Consider the following 18509-nt stretch of genomic DNA (forward strand, 5'->3'; position numbering starts at 1 on the left):
CCTTCCCATCCCGGTCACCACCTATTCCAAAGACTCCCATCTGGCAGAAGGTTCCGGGCTATAAAGACCAAAACCTCGCGCCACCTGAACAGTTTTTTCCCCACGGCAGTGGTGCTCACAAACAAGCCCCCTGCATCACACTGACTCTGGGTTTGCCAATTCCAATTCACAATTATTTAATATTCTGTATTTGTCTTTTATTCTTGTTTTTGCTATTTTGTTGTTATGTTATGTGTTTTATGTCCTATGCACCAACCACCAAGATAATTTCCTGTATATGTAAATATACTTGGCCATTAAAAGAATTCTGATTCTGATTCTGATTCTAATTCTGATTATATACACAATAACTATTAACTAGGGGACACTGGGTCTGTCATAATAGTGTGCACTGGGTCTGTCATAATAGTGTGCACTGGGTCTGTCATAATAGTGTGCACTGGGTCTGTCATAATAGTGTGCACTGGGTCTGTCATAATAGTGTGCACTGGGTGTGTCATAAAAGTGTGCACTGGTTCTGTCTTAAAATAGTGTGCACTGGGGCCCTTCATAACTACCTTACGCCACTGGCAAGGAAAGTTTGGGTTTCTGAAACACCCTTTGGGGATTGCGTATAGATGCAGGGACAGTGAATGATTCAGCTAAAAGCCCATAGAAAATAAGAATTGAGTACCTGAAACCAGATAACAAACAGCATCTCAGAACAGTATGGTTATAAGTCTGGATTTGAAATGGCTTCAGACGACACCCTTGATTTCATCAGGATATTGGTTCCAGAGCTGAGTAGCATAACAGCTAAAAGATGCAAATTAGGCACAAAGCAACTAAATCCACACTCAGATGTGTGGACATATACACATAAGTTGCTGCATATATGGCAGGAATACTCCTGGCCAGACCTCCATATTCTCCCATCGACCCTATCAAACACGAATACAGACATGTACAAATTCGAATGGCTTTCTACCTGGCAACAGGTGAGTGCCTTGTTACAGTGCCTGTGATTGGTGCATGAAGTGGAATCAGTGGGGATTTTCCAGGCTGGTTCAACTTGAGTAGCTGCTTCTCTTTGTTATGACTCTGAGGTGGAGCTGTGATGGGAACTCAGCACTGTGACTCTCAGTTCATCTTCATATGGGAATATAACAAAGTGGTGAAGCCAGTATCAGAGACCTGAGAATGCATCTGTCACAGAAATGAATAAACAAACAAACAAATTGCCTCTCATGTTGGATGGTGTTGTGACCAACGGAAATCTAAAACTTGACTTTGGCACCCTCTCAGTCAGACATCCACATATGGATGAAGGTGCTTAACCACTAAGAGTTCCATAAACGTTACATTATTATTTTCCCTGGTTCTTGTCAAATCTATGGCAGCAGAATGTTGCACCTTTTAAGCAGGTCTTGCTCCTTGATCCAGCTAGTAAAATCTGTATATTGTGTGTGTCCTAATGAACCACCTCAGAGGTGTGTGGCTCTATGCCAAATAAAGCTTGGAATGTGAGAAGCTGAAGCCTCTGACTTTTGCATAACACTCAGTGTCTGAGTCATGGTGTCAGAATCTTCTGCTATCAGTTAAACTCCTACAGTTCCCAAGCAATGCACTGATGGTCGTGTATCGAGATTATACATTGTAATTATAAAATATAATTATACACAGGAAAAGATTTTAAACTATTTGCACTATTGTTTGGAGACTTCCCACAGTGGCCAATCAGTGGCTAATCCTTTCACTGTCACATGCAAGTAGTCATACTGGGCAACCTAACCTGACCCCCATAACAACTGCCCAACTTAAGCAGCTGGACACAACAACAACAACTGGCTGGGCGGCATGTTGTACCTGGGGTCTGTAAAGGCCCTCATTCCCAGTACAACATGCGCTGCCTGTAGCCCACAAGTGCTAAACACAACAGCATGACTGCCCAACCATAGAACCTCCAGTAATCTGCACTACAATGGTCTATGGAGCATTTCTGTCAGGACAATCCTCACCCCACATTTAACCCCCAAATTTTAAATCCACTCTTTCAGAAAAGAACCCCATCATAACCTGGCTACATCCCTCCATGTAATGATTCATATTCATGCTCTTTCACCCATCTGCCCGACTTCAACAATATAGCCCTGGCCTTATTGATGTCCTTATTGAGTCCCAAATAACAGATCTATCAAAACTGCACAGCCATCTTGGACAGGAGAAGTGTGACGCCCTTGTAGGTCTCCATCCATTTTCCGGGTGTGATACAGTCAGTGCTCTGTATGGTCTTGGGAAAATTAAAGCATACAAAAAACTAAATTCAAAAAAAGAATACATTGACGTGTGACCTCTATGGACTGACCTCTCAGGACATGAATAAGGCCAGGGCTACAATGTTCAAGTCGCAAACATTACGTCCAACTGTATTCTTAGATAGCTGTCTTAATCTTTGATCTCTTGATGGACAGGTGTCTGACGAGACAGGTCCTTTCGGGGGAAGATATCTCAAAAAACGTTGATTTCGAACAGTCTATTAAGATAGCATGTACAGCAACATCGCGCTGTGTGTGCTTATTTGCTAGCTAGCAGCTACTGTTAGCGACCTGGCTAACGGATACATCGCTAACGAAATCAGACTATTTTTGTTAATCAATCATGACATAATTACATAGTACACTGTTTATTTCTCTGTAACTTTAAAAAAAAAGCAAAGAAACGTACATCGGTGAATACTTGAATACTCGACGATTTCATCCGCCATCTTTTTTTTTTATTTGTCTCTGGTTAGGGAATGGCGCAGAGAGTTATGGGTAATAGCTGCTGCCATCGAGACATCAAGGCAGCTCATATGCTCTCTTGAAAAATGACCGTTATGTGACGTATTTCAAGGTATCTTATTAAAGCGGAAGAGAAAGTTTAAGACATTTCGAACAGTCCCTGCTCCCTTAATAGGAAGGAGGGAAGGAAGGAAGGAAGGAAGGAGGCATTTTAAGACATTTCGAACAGGGCGCATGTTCTTGGTTTACAGAGTTCCATTACAGTTTGTTTTCCTGTGCAGTCACACATAAGCCCCTGTGCTCACCAGTGTGATTTGTAATTATGTCTCAGTCTGAGCTTTTGCCCATTAATAAGGGATGAAAGTTTGTGTTATGAATGCAGTTGGTGATTAAATGGTTAAACTGTCCCATGTTTCAGTTTGGGGGAGCTGGCTCTGCCAGTGTGAAGCAGTGAAGTGAGTTTTCTGATGTGACTCCCAAGACATACCATTTCTAGAGCAGGTTTGATACTTAACTGTAAATCAGACACTGCAGCAAGCAAATTGCCTTCAATGTCAAACTGAATTTGGTAATAATATACATTTGGTAATAAACAACAGGTATCCTGATAGTTCTGAAATGCAGTCTGTGTCAAGGTTGACCCCTGTGGTAAAATGGACAGGGCTGTTGGATATGTGTTGATGCTGCCCTGATAGAACATGGTGGAAATGACACTGATACCACGGGAGAGCACATACTGATCACATGGAGCCTTGTCAGTGCTTAGGATCTCTCTGGATTAATTGTACACTAAATAAATAACTATAATGCATATAAGAAATGAAAAAGCATGTTTGTTGAAAATGATACTGATACTAATATTAGATGTATTTATTTAACTATAATGCATATGACACTAAGATATGAAAAAGGATGTTTGTTGAAAATTATTTTCAATACTGTTGTAGTCTAGTTGGGCGTCATTAAAAAAAAATGTAGTCGTCTGAGACACCCTGCATTTGAACTTAAGTCTTATCCTAATAGAGAAGACATGTTATCAACTTCAGTGCTGCCTAATTGGAAACCTTATTTCTGATTGAAGTTTTGGAGTATGGAACCATTATATCTCTTCCCTTTGCTTTGGTCACAGAATGTATGCAGTAGGAAGTAAATTAACTAAACTAAGTAAATTGTAGAGACAAAGCAGCATATTCATTCCACCTTCCATGTTTATTTTGACGTTATAGCCTCTCGAGCGCAAGCTACCCCCAGTGCCATGGCAACCAAACGTCCCTGTCCACAAAAAACGCATCTTCACAAAGAGTGTCCCCTTCCTAACATTAGATAGAAAGTAACGCTGGCATCACAGTGTAAAAAGGATTACATAATAATCACAGAATTTAAGGCACCTGCACTGAACAGAAGGGAAAGGCACCTGTACGGTCCTGTTCAACCCTTAAAAAGCAAAGATTTTTTGAAAAGCATTGTTTTCAGTGTCGGAATACGCCGTTTTAGTGTGGACAGAAGGGCTAAACAGAGACATTTTTATGCGTTTCTATATTTAGTGTGGACGGGGTCTAAGTTTGCTGTAACCTTGTGAACCAAAAGCTCTCATTTTAATTCTAACTCATCATCCATGGTGGCAGGAACACACAGGCCCATTCTCCCCTCTTTTAGCGGCGCGCTAATTACACTAGAGGGTGGAGTAAGGCGCTGATTCTCCGACGAGGTTCTGGTTTGATAAATACTACGCAAAAGGCGGAAACACAGCGTGCGCTGTATGCGGCTTGGCAAAGGCGCTGATTACACTGCGCTCGCAAATAATAGTAAATGAGGCCCTCAGTGTCTGAGTCATGGTGTCAGCATCTCCTGCTATCAGTTAAACTCCTACAGTTCCCAAGCAACTGATGGTCGTGTATTGAGATTTTAATTATGTAGTAAAGAAAAGATGTTAAATTCCTTGGACTATTGTTTGGAGACTTCCCACACAGGCCAACCAGCGGCCAATCCTTTCACTGTCACAATCAAGTACTCATACTGGGCAACCTAACCTGACCTACATAGCAACTGCATGTTGTACCTGGTGTCTCTAAAGGCCCTCCTTCACAGTACAACTGGCTGGGCCGCATGTTGTACCTGGGGTCTGTAAAGGCCCTCCTCCACAATAAAACATGCGCTGCCTGTATCCCATGTGTGCTAAACACAACAACATGACTGCCCAAACATAGAACCTCCAGTAATCTGCTCTAAAATGGTCTATGAAACATTTCTGTCAGGACAATCCTCACCCCACATTTAACCCCCAAATACTATTGTTAAACCCACTCTTTCAGAAAAGAACCCCTTGATAACCTGGCTACATCCCTCCATGTAATGGTTCATATTCATGTTCTTTCTCCCTCACACAGAGATCCTTAGGCAGGTACCATCACTATAGGACTGTGAGGAGGAGGAGGAGTCTAAGGAGTGTTGGGGACTTTTCCGCGGCCTGATTATCTCTGCTCCAGTGTCTGTGCCTCACCAAAACAGAGGCACTGGTCTGCCTGCTGAGGAGAGATTAAGATTTATTCCTCCTTTGGTTCTTGGTTGGTCAAGTCACCTATCTGCTGTGGTCAGTCATTCTAGTTCATTATGAGTCTGGCTTCAGTATGTATGAGGCAAAATCCTAGATACGTATCTCTGTAAGAGTCTGTGCACTGATGTCCAAGTGGGCACAGGAGTCTGAATAGGCTGGGAACCACAGCATTAATGACTGCTATGTGGCCCTTCATCTAGACACCAGTGCTGTTCATTTCTTCTTAAGCTATCCCTTTATATACATCCCTTTGAGGCAAATTATCTGCAAAATGTTAGCTTGCTGATTCATAATGTTGGCAATTACACCCATCATGCACATGTTACATACAAATGATACGTCACCATTTTCTTGGTTTACGGAGTTGCATTACAGTTTGTTTTCCCGTTTGTTTTACTTAACTGTAAATCAGAACCTGACACTGCAGTCAGCAAATTGCCTTCAAAGTCAATCTGAATTAGGTAATAATATACATTTGGTAATAAACAACAGGTATCCTGATAGTTCTTAACACTCAGATGCTGTACAACTGAGACATAAAACAAAGCTATGGTTCGTCAATTGCCTCTCTTTTCGGTGTCTGAAATGTAGTCTGTGTGTATGTCAAAGGTTGACCTCTGGGGTAAAATGGACAGGGCTGTTGGATATGCGCTTCTGATGCTGCCCGGATAGAACACAGTGAGAATGACAGAGATACCACGGGAGAGCACAGACTGATCAAATGTATACCTTGTTAGTGCTAATGCATATAAGAAATGAAAAAGCATGTTTATACTGATATCATGAAAACTGCTGCCTAATTGGAAACCTTAATTCTGATTAATCATTTGATCAAATCAGACGGTGAGAAACAATGGGTGGTTTCATTATAATCAGTTAGAAAAATAGAGAGTGATATATATTGTTTGTCATTAACTCACTAAAGACTTGACAGAAATCCTAGACTGAAATTTGACAGGAGTGTTCTCCCGGACACAGATGATGCACTGAGGAACCTGATTATCTGATTGGTTGTTGGGTGAGTGTGTCTCAGTTGAGTTTCTCTGTAGTCTGAGAGAGTTTGTCTTCCCTTTGCGCTCACTCTCTGTTCAACACTGAGACCCCTTCGGTTCCTGCATCCAAAGATGACTTTAACATGGATTTTACTGGTCCTTTCCGGGATTATCTGCACAGAGACTAAGAGTGAGTAAACTGCCTCTTTTAAGTTCACTGGGGTTTTCACATTGAGAATGCTGAGGAAAGAAAACACTTATATTTGTGAATTATATACTCTAAGCAACAAGTTCAATATTGCATAGAAAATGTAGCGGCATGATTTATTCACATCTCAAATGAAATGAAATGTGAGATTAAAGTCCTGTATGACTACAGTTCACCATGGATATAACTGATGGTGATAGGAGTGGGGAAATCATAATGTGTACGCTGAGGATAGGCTGCAAAATATCACAATGAGATAATTTATTAATTACTCCTAATAAACATCCTTGCTGATTTCAGGGTTAGTGAAGAGCTACTGAGATAAAATGAAATCATATGTATCATACCTCTACTGAGTTGTGTGGATGAAGTGTCCCTATTACATACATATATTGACATGTATTGTATCATCTTGTGCCGGGGTTTTAAAACTGTGTGTTGTTGTGTGTTCCAGTTGTACATATGGACATTGCTCTGACCGGGTGCACAGACTCAGATGGAGAGAAGATGTATGGACTGGATGGGGAAGAGATGGGCCACGCAGACTTCACCAAGGGCAAATTCTTTATGACAATGCCTGAGTTTGCTGATCAGTTTACATATGAGGAAGGCACATATGAGACGGCAGTTGCAGACCAGCAAGTCTGCAAACATAACTTGGAACTAGACATAAAAGTAAACAAAAGTCCAGCAGTGGCAGAGGGTGAGTCTAAATAACGTCACTGATTTAATTTTCTTCAGTCAGTTTTAATCACCGGTCATGTACTAATATATGATATATTTAAGGACAAAGCTGTTTGATGATCTCTTATCTCTTGTGTGTGTGTTTGTCATTGGTCATTGATGATAAATCAGTGAGTGTTCTACAGCAAAGTCTTCCTGTCAGGGGGACACCATTTCACTCTTCTATGTCCTCCCCAGCCCCCCCCATGAGCTCCATCTACCCCAGAGATGAGGTGAAGGTGGGCACTGACAACACCCTCATCTGTCTCATAACTGGGTTCTACCCTCCCCGACTCACCGTGAGGTGGACCAAGAACAACAAGAACGTGACCCAGGGAGTGAGCAGCAGTCAGCTCCGTGTGAATGTTAACGACGGCTCCTTCAACCAGTTCTTCACCCTGAAGTTCACCCCTCAGGAGGGGGACATCTACACCTGCACTGTGGAGCACCAGGCACTGGAGGGGCCCATGACAAGAGAGTTTGGTAAAACATTACATCATATTGCTACATATCCAGATGGGTATTCATATTGCATATATTATCATATTGTTATATCTCACCAGATGCCTTAATGACAATTCAACATTTGCACCATTCACCTACACCTGTCCAATGGATTGTGTTCTACTGAAGTAAAAGTAGTTGTGGGCTTTAGATTACAGATCATGATTTATATATCAATATTGAATTGTAAAAATTGTGTTCTTCAGATGTTGAAGTGTGCGTGCATCTGTGTCTTCCTCAGATGTTGAGGTGTCAGAGCCCAGTCTTGGTCCCTCAGTGTTCTGTGGAGTGGGTCTGACTCTGGGACTGCTGGGAGTGGCTACCGGAACGTTCTTCCTCGTCAAGGGAAACCAGTGCAACTGAAACTGCATTCTAATGTGGCTTTCTATTCATTCCCATCAGATGAATGAAATGTAGATAATGAAATCCTGACATTCTCTGTTTCTCTGTCTCAGGCTTTATGATGGAAGTTTAATGGAAGAATGAAACTTCACAATAACCCCTCTGTAAATCACTGTGTGTGCTCCTATTTTTACTTTGGTTTACTGTAGATTTTCATATTCTCTGATGTTTATGAAGCTTTGATGGATTCTACTTTGGAGTTTTAATTCATATTCTGTGGATTACTACTGAATTATGATGTTTCCTTAAAACATATTGGCCTAGTTTCCTAAACAGGGATTAAGCCTTGTCATAGACTAAATCATTTATTTAACCTAAATTTCTCAGACATGGAATACAATAGTCTCAGACTTGCCCTAGTCTTGATAAACAGATTTCCAGAGGGAAGATTAGAGGGAATCCAGATGTAAATGAAGCCTTAAAGTCAGGTTTAACTTTAGATTCAGGTGCCAATAGAGGAAAATGGTTATCTTGACTATTTCAATGATGATGAAAGAGCACCACCAAGACCAGGGAGTAGGTTGCTTATAGACAGGAGAAACCCACTGAATGATTTTGATGACATATATTTTCATGACCATTTCCGTATGTGCAAAGAAAATAATAATGAAATAATTAGTTTGCTTCAGCCAAATCTTTCATGTGACTCAGTAAGGGGAACACCTTAGTGTGAGACTCTGTAGTCTAGAGATAATTCATCTGAATTTAAGCAACGTCTCAGGAAGCCATTTGTTTAGTGTGGATTAATTTAAGTAGAATTAGCCTCGTCCTGGGTTAATTTAAACCCTGAACGGGAAACAGGGCCATTATGAAATATTATGTGTGATTTGAATCTGGACGAAAATAAAGCCAATAAAGGTATAACTATATGAACTGAAGACAAGAATCAGTGAATATATTTGAAATCATGACCTAACAAAATCCATTTAAAATCATTGAGATTAATTCATTGAATTTTTTTTTAATTCAATTTTATTTATATAGCGCCAAAACATCTAAATTGTCTCAAGGCGCTTAACAGAGTCCAGTGCCTGGACCCCCTTACAGGAAGCACAATGGTGACAGGTGCAAGGAAAAACTCCCTGTTAATCAGGAAGGAACCTTAAGCAGAACCCATCTGCTTGAGGTTGGCCGGGTGGAGATAGGAAGGGGGGATGGAGGTTGTGTGGCAGAAGGAGACTATACAAAGGTGTATAAAAAGTCATCTTAATAGTTTATTACTCGATATTTTATTTCCTGGATTTAAATATCAGATTCACTACTCTCTATGCTCAACTTCTAAGTAAATGTTTTAGCAATGCCAAACTCATGGGTTCCACATCTAGGGAGCATTCATACTGATGATATTATTGGAAGACTTTCCCTTCACTCTAAATTGTACAGAACAATGTCCTTACTAAATTATTACAGTACATGTTGTGCATGTAAACATGACTCAGCATGACATTTAGACCATAACCTCTATAACCTACTAATGTGTCTCTGTGTTCAAATTAAATACTAGGGACAAAGAGGCAGAAGTGGAAGCTAACAAAGAGGAAATGATGATAAATAAGAAAAGCTGGTGAATGCAAGTCACAACGCACATGAAACCAGCAGGTAGACAAACACTTGGGTTATTACTAACAAACCATAGTAAACAGCTTCATGAAACGTCTAATGTTACAGCAACTGCAGGTCAGTATAAGTTATGATAAATAGGCTACAACAGTGAGTGGTAAGTCTATGTTAATGGATACAACACGTGAGGTGAGAGTGACTTCTGGGTGGATACCAATGCCGACGCTCCTGTAAGGAAACAAACCAATGGTAGAACTGGGAGTGGCTGAAGATTTTTGTGTGTTCGACTTTCTGCGCTTTACTAAAATATAATATTTATTAAAGGACCCTGTCTTGGTAAAACATAATTCATCTGACTCCATTCAATTAGGAACTCAGCCTTAGTTCCTGGTTTATCATGTTATACTGCTTACCCGTTAGGTAGGCTGACCTAGGGTCATTTCTTTGGATGCATGCAATCTGTTTTGACGAATACCCCTCTTACTTTTTAATAACTGGTTTCTTCTAGGAACAGGATTAAATTCCACGGACACTGTTACTAGTTCTGGAGACTAACTCAGAGGCTACAGTGCTGTTACGGGGCTTACCAGCATGTTAGACTGAACTGATTCAGGGACAGAGTGCCGGGCTGCTGTACGATCTCAGTATAACCATTCGATCCAGTGCAGAGGCTGGATGTCTATCCACCGCTGTATAATACAATATAACAGTTCTGCCAGGTACCACAAGACTTGCATCACTGCTTTTCGGTTTGAAACTAATCTTAGCCAGTCATTGCAGAAAAACCGTTCTCTTGTTTAAACAGTGGATAATTTATTTTTTAATTACAATTTACTAATACAGTTACATATTCAAACAAGTCTAAAGTGAATACTCTAAAGATAACTACATAAAAGAAACATATGTAACATATGAACATACCTGGCTGCTCAGAAGATGATGACTACACACAGAGAGTGCGGGAGGCTCCAAGTCCTTTGACTATCGTCCTCCTGAATACCCATTTAATTTAGTCCTACATCTGGTATAATAATTAATGACATGGACAGTGGTGTTTATGATACAGATCACACAGTCAAACAGACAAATAGAGGGGGTTGTCACCCAAAGAGGGGGTTTGTTTACTCCAGAGGAGGATTACCTACAATCCACAGAGACCAGAATTCTCATGTTTCTGAGATCATGTTATAACTAATCTATTCAGCTGCAGGAGACCACTCTACTACTCAAACTGAGACCATTCAAATGAACCCTGCCCTTAGTTTAACCCTTGTATGGAAAAGCACAGGGAGAAAACTGAGACAGGTGATAGAGATAAGAACACCAGCAGGGGTGTGAGGAAGTCAACCAAATGAAACAATACAGTTCTGGAGTGTTGTTAGAGGTACAATCTAACAACTAACCCACACCTCATGAGTAATTGCAACTAGAAGGCCATCTGTGTTTTTACAATCCGAAGATTCACACCCTGCATTACACTCCAGAAAATGAAGGGAGAAGAAAACATACGATGAGTGACAGAAGAGGTCACAGGGTACTGAACTCTGACCCCACTGACCCCTTCACTTCTTAGTATGGTCAATTTAGTCTCCATACTTTTGTGAAAGCTGTATGTGCTACACAGTGTCAAATAAAGGGTTGCTGCACAGTAGTAGGGAATGCCAGAATGATTTCATAGGATAGTTTATATTAAGACATGGTCTGCCGATCCATCCAAGGTGCATAAAGTAAGGAGAAGAAGAGTGAGGGGCTGGAGTATGGGTGGTGTTCTACAGATCTGGTGTAGAACAACATCATGAGAGATGGTAAACACTGAGGAAACACCATGAGAGCAGGCTTGAGATGTCTTCACCCAAACATGACAGTGGAACCACTGCCAGAGAAGAGCAGGTGCAGTAACAGCCCTCTCCACTAGAGACTCCAGACTGAGTGGAGGTCAGCAGAGAAGTTGTTGTTTTCTCCAGATCAGATCATCTACACAGATCAGATCATCTGCATCTTTTTACCTATAAGACAGGGTGGCATTCCACACATGTATAATATTGTCTAAGTACAGGTCAAATTGTTACAGCACAAAGTAAACTGATTCCTGTTAAACTGCCCAGAGTTGGTTGAACAATTAGATAAAAAGATTTCATTACAGCTGTTCCAGTGTTTCACACATTCACCTATAACAGACCATTAATGTCATTATTATCAAGAAATACCTTTCCATTTGTATCCTACACAGGTGTCATTTACTTGATTAGGTATGCTGTATTGCTTGCTTGCTTATAAATTATTTCTCTCTTTTTCATTAGTTTTCTCTGGAGGTTTCATTTTTTCTTCCAGTTATTGATAAAAAGGCTGTTTGTGTAAGCTTTGCACATCACTCATAACAAAAAAAAAACACCTTGTGTATATACACACACACACACACACACACACACACACACACACACACACACACACACACACACACACACACACACAGCCCATTCAAATCAAGCTCTGCATAGGAACACCTGACCGTCCCTATGCTCAACACTGATTGGTCCATTTCCACATGTGCCACTCTCAATACTCTGTGTCTTCCTCTAGTTCTCTCAGACGGCAGCAGAATGTCCTCATCACAACATTTGATTTCTGGGGTGATCATTCTCTCCACTCTTTTGGGAGTGGGTAAGTTCATTACTGTTTATTTCTGTACACACCTACATGTAGTCGTATACAACAGTAAGTCAGTCATTTTCAAAGCAAGCTTGATGCCTTTCACTGTACATGTCCTCTACCTATACGTCTCTCAACATGACACACTGACACAGAACATGTCATATAGATTCTAATAAATGTCATATCAGTGTCAAAAGTGTTCAGGCGTATAAGCAGAAACTCTTCATGTGTAGTTTGACCAAATGTGAGAATGACTGCTGATCATATTACAGGAGAGATAGACTGCTAATGGTGTTTTCATCTGCAGATGCATTTAATGGATATTACGAGTATAATGTGGTTCAGTGCCGCTTCAGCTCCGGGGACCTGAGTGATATGGAGTACATTAGGTCTTACTGGTTTAACAAGGCTGAATACATACGGTTCAACAGCACTGTGGGGAAGCATGTGGGATACACTGCGTATGGAGTGTATAATGCAGAGCTAAAGAACAACAATTCAGCACTTCTGGCACAGGAACGGGGTGAGAAGGACAGATACTGCAAAGGCAATGCCCCGACTTTCATCAATGCCATACTGACAAAGAAAGGTGAGTAAAGAGTCAAATGAAGCCTCTAAGAAGGGAAATCAGTTTACACAGACCATGCTCATCAGACTAGGTTAAAGGGCAAATGCTCTTTTTGTTGTCTTTAGTTAAACTGTCTCCAGACCTACCATACATATCATAGAAAGAACAGAAAATAAAAAAAATATATTTTAAATATATTGATTTTTTTGAAAAATCAGAACAGTACAGTTATCATACGTGTATTTATTTGTACATGTATATGTATTCTCATTGTGTATGTCTATAGATGTATCTGATGCACCTAATGAAGGAGAAAATTGCAAAATCCTCATTTATCATGACATTTGTAGGGGTGGAAGGTTTTTATTCTGAGTACAAAAAGTACAATATCTCTCTCTCTCTCTCTATATATATATTTCATAGATTTTGTCATGTCATATATATATATAGAGAGAGAGAGAGAGAGAGAGAGAGATAGATAGATAGATAGATAGATAGATACTAGATATAGATATATCATCCTAATGTCACTCAAACTGTGCAGAATAAATGTAATGTAAAGTGATCATGAGTTTTTACTCAATGTATTCAATGTATGACGTCAATGCACTGAATCCATTTCATTAGTTTAGTATCCGAGTTCATTGTTGCTATTTCTAAATTATAACTGATTTTAAAATACCAAATGATGGATGATATACGTGATGTCAACACTTATTTCATTCCCTGTGTGTGCATAAACATAATGCAGAGGACTATGTCTTGCAGTTGAGCCAGAGGTGAGACTGACTATGGGGAAGGCCTCCACTGGTGGTCATCCTGCCATGCTGGTGTGCAGCGCGTACGACTTCTACCCAAAGATGATCCGTGTGACCTGGCACAGAGATGGCCGGGAGGTGACCGGTGATGTGGTATCTAGTGAGGAGCTGGCGGATGGAGACTGGTACTACCAGACCCACTCCCACCTGGAGTTCACCCCCAAAGCTGGAGAGAAGATCTCCTGTGTGGTGGAGCACGCCAGCCTCAGGGAGCCTCTGGAGATCACCTGGGGTGAGAACACTGACTCCTGTCTGATGCAGACCTCACTTGTACTCTCATGCTGTATCAGGTGTAGTTAATAATATACATGCGCACTGCAGCTAAGACACATGTGACGACCTGCAGGCTACATGTAGCATTAGCCCTAGTATTGCACACGATATAGCTGCTTTTAGTCTTATAGTTAATGCATGCCTTGCATAGTTGTATTCAGGTTAGACTGCTCCAATTTAAACTGCTTCCACAGGGCCAAGATGCTCTTCTGGTCCCAGTGTCTCTATATTCAAACACATGTTGACATTGTACTATGACCTCACACATCATGCGTGACGTGATTTGACGTTTTCACAGACCCCTCCATGCCTGAACCTGAGAGGAATAAGATTGCCATTGGAGCTGCAGCACTGGTGCTGGGGTTAATCGTCACTGCTGCTGGGTTCATCTACTACAAGACAAAGTCCAGAGGTCTGTAGTGTGCATGACCAACAACCAACATGCATCCAGCAGTCAGGATAGAATATGCTAACATATGACACTGCATAATGGATGACCTTAGACACTCATGACATAGAGACTAGTTAAAGTTTATTTGGTTATTGGATATAAAGCAGCGCTGGTAAACTAGACTATTTTTCATAGATTTTGTCATGTCACCAAAGTGTTTTGTATGATGGTCTAATTTTAATGATTTATTTTCTAACAGGGCGGATCTTGGTACCCAGTGGTTAGAGTAAGTCATCAGTTTATGAGACATTTCTACACTTTTATTTAACAGTTTATCTCAGAATAAGAAATCTGAAAGGAAGGCTTATCCTCTATTTATAATACAATAAATATAATATAATATAATAATATTTAGTAGTACTTGCTATTTCTGTATCACTGTATGGAATGAATTCTCGGTATGCCTATACATCATAAAAAAGTGATTTAATCCTTTGAGTGTTATATTCTTACAGGTCTGTCACAGCACGCTGAACTGACATTCAATCAATACATCTATCAAGAAATCAATCATGAATATCAGGGATGGTTACAATCAAGATGGCTGTCTGTTTTTCCCTGTCTTTTTTTTTAATCTTGCTTTAGAAATGTGAACTACCGGTACTTATACCCATGAATCTTAAAACCAAAATATAGTTGTTGTTTTGTTTTGTTTGTTTTTTTGCAGAGGAAGGGAAAACAATGCTTTGATATTTATTTCCTAACATGTTTGTCCTGTATCGAACACTGGTGATAACTGAAATAACAAAGAAGTTTATTTAAACTAATTTCTCCTACAGTCTTAGTGATTGGAGAGTTTATAGTGTGCCTAGTCTCACTAGTGTGGATTTGGCTCCCTCTGCTGGAACATCTCAGTGCTTGCAGTTAAATAATTCCCTCCTGAGGTTTTCTGTCGATCTTTGTTCATGACGTTATGTCACTTCTGTCAATAATTCGTTTCAGTCACATATAATCAACCACAATATGAAAACTTTCTTTCTAACAATAAAGTTTGGAAAAAAAACTGTTATGTCTCTGTCTATTTATCTAACTCTCTCTCTCTCTGTGTGTATGTGTGTGTATTTGTGTATGTGTGTGTGTGGTTAATCATGACTGTTGAAGAATGTTTGAAGCAACATTTCGTAATCTTATATTGTATATTTTTAAACTTTTAAAGTCAAGCATATTTCAGTTATGTAGTTTGTGTAGTTTTATTTGTGTTTCTCTATCCATATCTTAAAGAGACTGCCATCATGACTTTAATGCATGAATAACCTCAGTTTACTGAATTAACTGTTCTGAACCCAGTAAATCTGTCATCATATCAGTACTTAGACTCTAATGATCTATTATTGTAAAATGTATTTAAATTAAGCAGCACATCATCAAAGTATAATTCACATGAGACTCCACCTGCTCTGGGAATTTGTGACAGGCCTCAGTCCAACACTTTGTCCAAGAATGCTCTCACTGAAGTCTGTGTGAGTGACAATCATAGGTCCTTTGGCACCCCTTACTGGACTCTTATGAGTATTGCATACAAATGAGCCAAATGATACAGTTGGATGTATCCTCATTTAATATTAACTAAATTATATATTGTAAGAATTATCAAGGTGACGATGATGATGATGATTGTGATGACGGTGATGATGATGATGATGATGATGGTGATCATGATTGTGATAATTATAATTAAGACCTTTGTCAGGTTTTTTAATGGCACACACGACACACTGGAACACACACGTGCATATATGGAGGCGACACAGGACACACACACACACACACGCAGGTAGGCCTGAGGTCGCGGTGAATTTAATTTCTGCTTTTTCCCATCCTGGACCGTCCTTCCTCAAGGACCCCCCAGGAGCAGTGGGCAGCTTGTAGCGCCCGGGGACCAAGTGAAGTGAACTGTCCATCTTTGGTCAGGGATGGACATGTGTTCTGTTATTTTGCATGTTTTTTCTGTTGGAGTCCTTAGTGGAGGAAACCCCTTGTGAACACGGGGAGAACATGCAAACTCCACACAGAAAGGCCCAAGAGATAGCCCACCTGAGCACTGTGCACCCTGGGGAGGACCTGCCCCCCAGAGCCATCAGCGCCCCATGCGGGAATCAAACCCATGACCTTCTTGCTGTGAGGCGGCAGTGCAAGCAGTGCAAGCAACTGAGCCACCGTGCCACTACTGTGTGATGACAGTGATGAGGATGATGCACAATCTACAGCTCTTAAGACATCCATGAAATCAGTCCAGCATGATCTTGAAATATTAAGTTAAGCCGGAGAAGTGTTTGTTGGAGAGGAGTCTGTTTCTGAATCTGAACTTGTGACCTCTGGAGTCTGAATTAACTGATGTTGTGCTCTTCTAGTTGGTGACAATCACCACAGCTTGTCTGAGACAGATACTGAGTTCCCAATGATGGTGTATTTACACACACCCATAAACATGCCACTCATCTGGTGTTGAGAGATGATACCGTGTGCCATGTTTTGTCTCACGGACTCACAGCAACAGTGAAATATGCAGAGTACCCAAGACCTGCAATGAATTGTCCACCACACTCTGTATTGAAAGAAAACCCGACAATGCTTCTCCAGCTCCAACTCCTTCTGACCAATAGCGATCAGAGACAGGTCCAGTTTTTGTAGCGGTGAAGGGATGAGGTGATTGACAGGTCAAGGATTGGTCGACCGCTCAATGTCCCTGAGCCTTGTGACCTGCACCATGGGCTGCTCAGCTGGACACCACTGGGAACTGCATCCTGTGTTGCATAAGTTCTATTAATCTCAGAGGACATAAAGGAAGAGAAATAAACAATACCACCTAAATCCTATAGGTCTGCCTAAATCCTATAGGTTTTGATAGGAGTTCTCCCTGGACACAAGGCATGCAGTGCACACAGATCACATCAGGTCTAAAGCTGCTGGATGCTATCTATGAACAAGTACATTCATATGGAGCTTTCTAGATGACTTTATAGCATCATAGACCCCATCAGTGAGCTGCACATGTATTATATGGTGTGTGTAACAGAGAAGCCACCTCACTACCCCCTCAGTTTAGAAGAGCTTAGTTACCTCCAGGTATTGGAGCTCGTTTCTGATAAGACCAATATTATTCCCAAGAAATGGGAATGAGGGGAATGTGTTTGGTTAACAATAAATAATTACTGGAGAGTTGTTCTCACAAAGAAAACATCTTATAAAGCCATGGACGTAAGTGTGTGTGTGTGTGTGTGTGTATGTCGACATTGTGATGTGGTATAATTGCGCGATAATTCTAAAATGAAAAAAAAGAGAACTCGTGTCACTTATGTCTTCAGTTTTCATACCAGACATCTTGTTATACCTGCACCTTCAGGCCTTGTGTTAGTAACTAGTAATGCTATGATTTGGGCCTAAAGGTGTGGGAAGATATCTGTACTTTTACTGACTTCATCCACAACATCAAATCAAACATGATACAGCAGCTCAGTCTCCATACTCTCATGTCTTAATCCTCATGGCCAGAGAATGCCAGACTGACTATGATCCATGATTGTGATGCACTTCTAAATATGCTGTAACACACAAGGATATGAATTTAGAGATGTCATTAAACAGAGTTGGATGCAGGAAGCTGTCTGCAGGTTGCAGCGACTCTGTCAGTAAACACAGGAATAGGAGCAGGTCTGGGGTCTGTGGTCTGTGTTTTGGGCCTCTACTTTGGCTACAGCAGCTGCTCACCAGGAAGTGAATACCAGAAACAGATTCAATTCCTGAAGCTCTTTTAGTTGTCTTAAAGCGCAGAATGAAATAATTACTCAAATGATCACACATAGAGCAAGATCCTGATATTCATCAGAGGATACCTTGAGCAGAACTTGTTCAATGTAGGTACATCTATCAGATCGAGGTCAGCTGAGACAGAAATTGAGGAAAAAGGAGATGGCTTTTCTTTCCCAAAGACACCAAACAGTAATACGAGAGAGACAAACCATGTTGTTTAGTTCATCTCAGGTCAACCATGTGATCCTCAAGCTTCCTTTCTGTCTGTGTTTGCTGGTTACCTGTGCCTGGAGTT

At 40.7% G+C, this 18509-nt stretch overlaps 2 protein-coding genes across 2 annotated transcripts; both read left to right on the plus strand.

Annotated features, from left to right (window-relative positions):
* Nucleotides 1-955: 955 nt before the first annotated feature.
* LOC105899494 (H-2 class II histocompatibility antigen, A-K alpha chain-like) lies at nt 956-8334 on the plus strand. The gene is made up of 4 exons (XM_031571170.1): nt 956-977; nt 6968-7216; nt 7435-7719; nt 7982-8334. Exons 1-4 carry the CDS (start codon nt 956-958, stop codon nt 8101-8103), a joined length of 678 nt encoding a protein of 225 aa, XP_031427030.1. The 3' UTR covers nt 8104-8334.
* A 3922-nt stretch (nt 8335-12256) lies between these two features.
* LOC105904974 (H-2 class II histocompatibility antigen, I-E beta chain-like) lies at nt 12257-14690 on the plus strand. Its single transcript, XM_031570154.1, has 5 exons — nt 12257-12363; nt 12662-12943; nt 13691-13972; nt 14312-14425; nt 14664-14690. The coding sequence occupies exons 1-5, from the start codon at nt 12303-12305 to the stop codon at nt 14687-14689; spliced, it is 765 nt and encodes a 254-aa protein (XP_031426014.1). The 5' UTR covers nt 12257-12302; the 3' UTR covers nt 14690.
* Nucleotides 14691-18509: the final 3819 nt, after the last annotated feature.

This window comes from Clupea harengus, chromosome 7, assembly GCF_900700415.2.
Source record: "Clupea harengus chromosome 7, Ch_v2.0.2, whole genome shotgun sequence".
NCBI lineage: Eukaryota > Metazoa > Chordata > Actinopteri > Clupeiformes > Clupeidae > Clupea > Clupea harengus.

Bases quoted from the DNA above. Each gene is read 5' to 3' on its own strand.
- LOC105899494 (XM_031571170.1), top strand. From the start codon at position 956: ATGGCTTTCTACCTGGCAACAG. The intron at 978-6,967 runs GTGAGTGCCTTG...TGTGTGTTCCAG, and splicing joins GGCTTTCTACCTGGCAACAG to TTGTACATATGGACATTGCT. The intron at 7,720-7,981 runs GTAAAACATTAC...TGTCTTCCTCAG, and splicing joins GCCCATGACAAGAGAGTTTG to ATGTTGAGGTGTCAGAGCCC.
- LOC105904974 (XM_031570154.1), top strand. From the start codon at position 12,303: ATGTCCTCATCACAACATTTGATTTCTGGGGTGATCATTCTCTCCACT. The intron at 12,364-12,661 runs GTAAGTTCATTA...TTTCATCTGCAG, and splicing joins CTCCACTCTTTTGGGAGTGG to ATGCATTTAATGGATATTAC. The intron at 12,944-13,690 runs GTGAGTAAAGAG...TATGTCTTGCAG, and splicing joins TGCCATACTGACAAAGAAAG to TTGAGCCAGAGGTGAGACTG.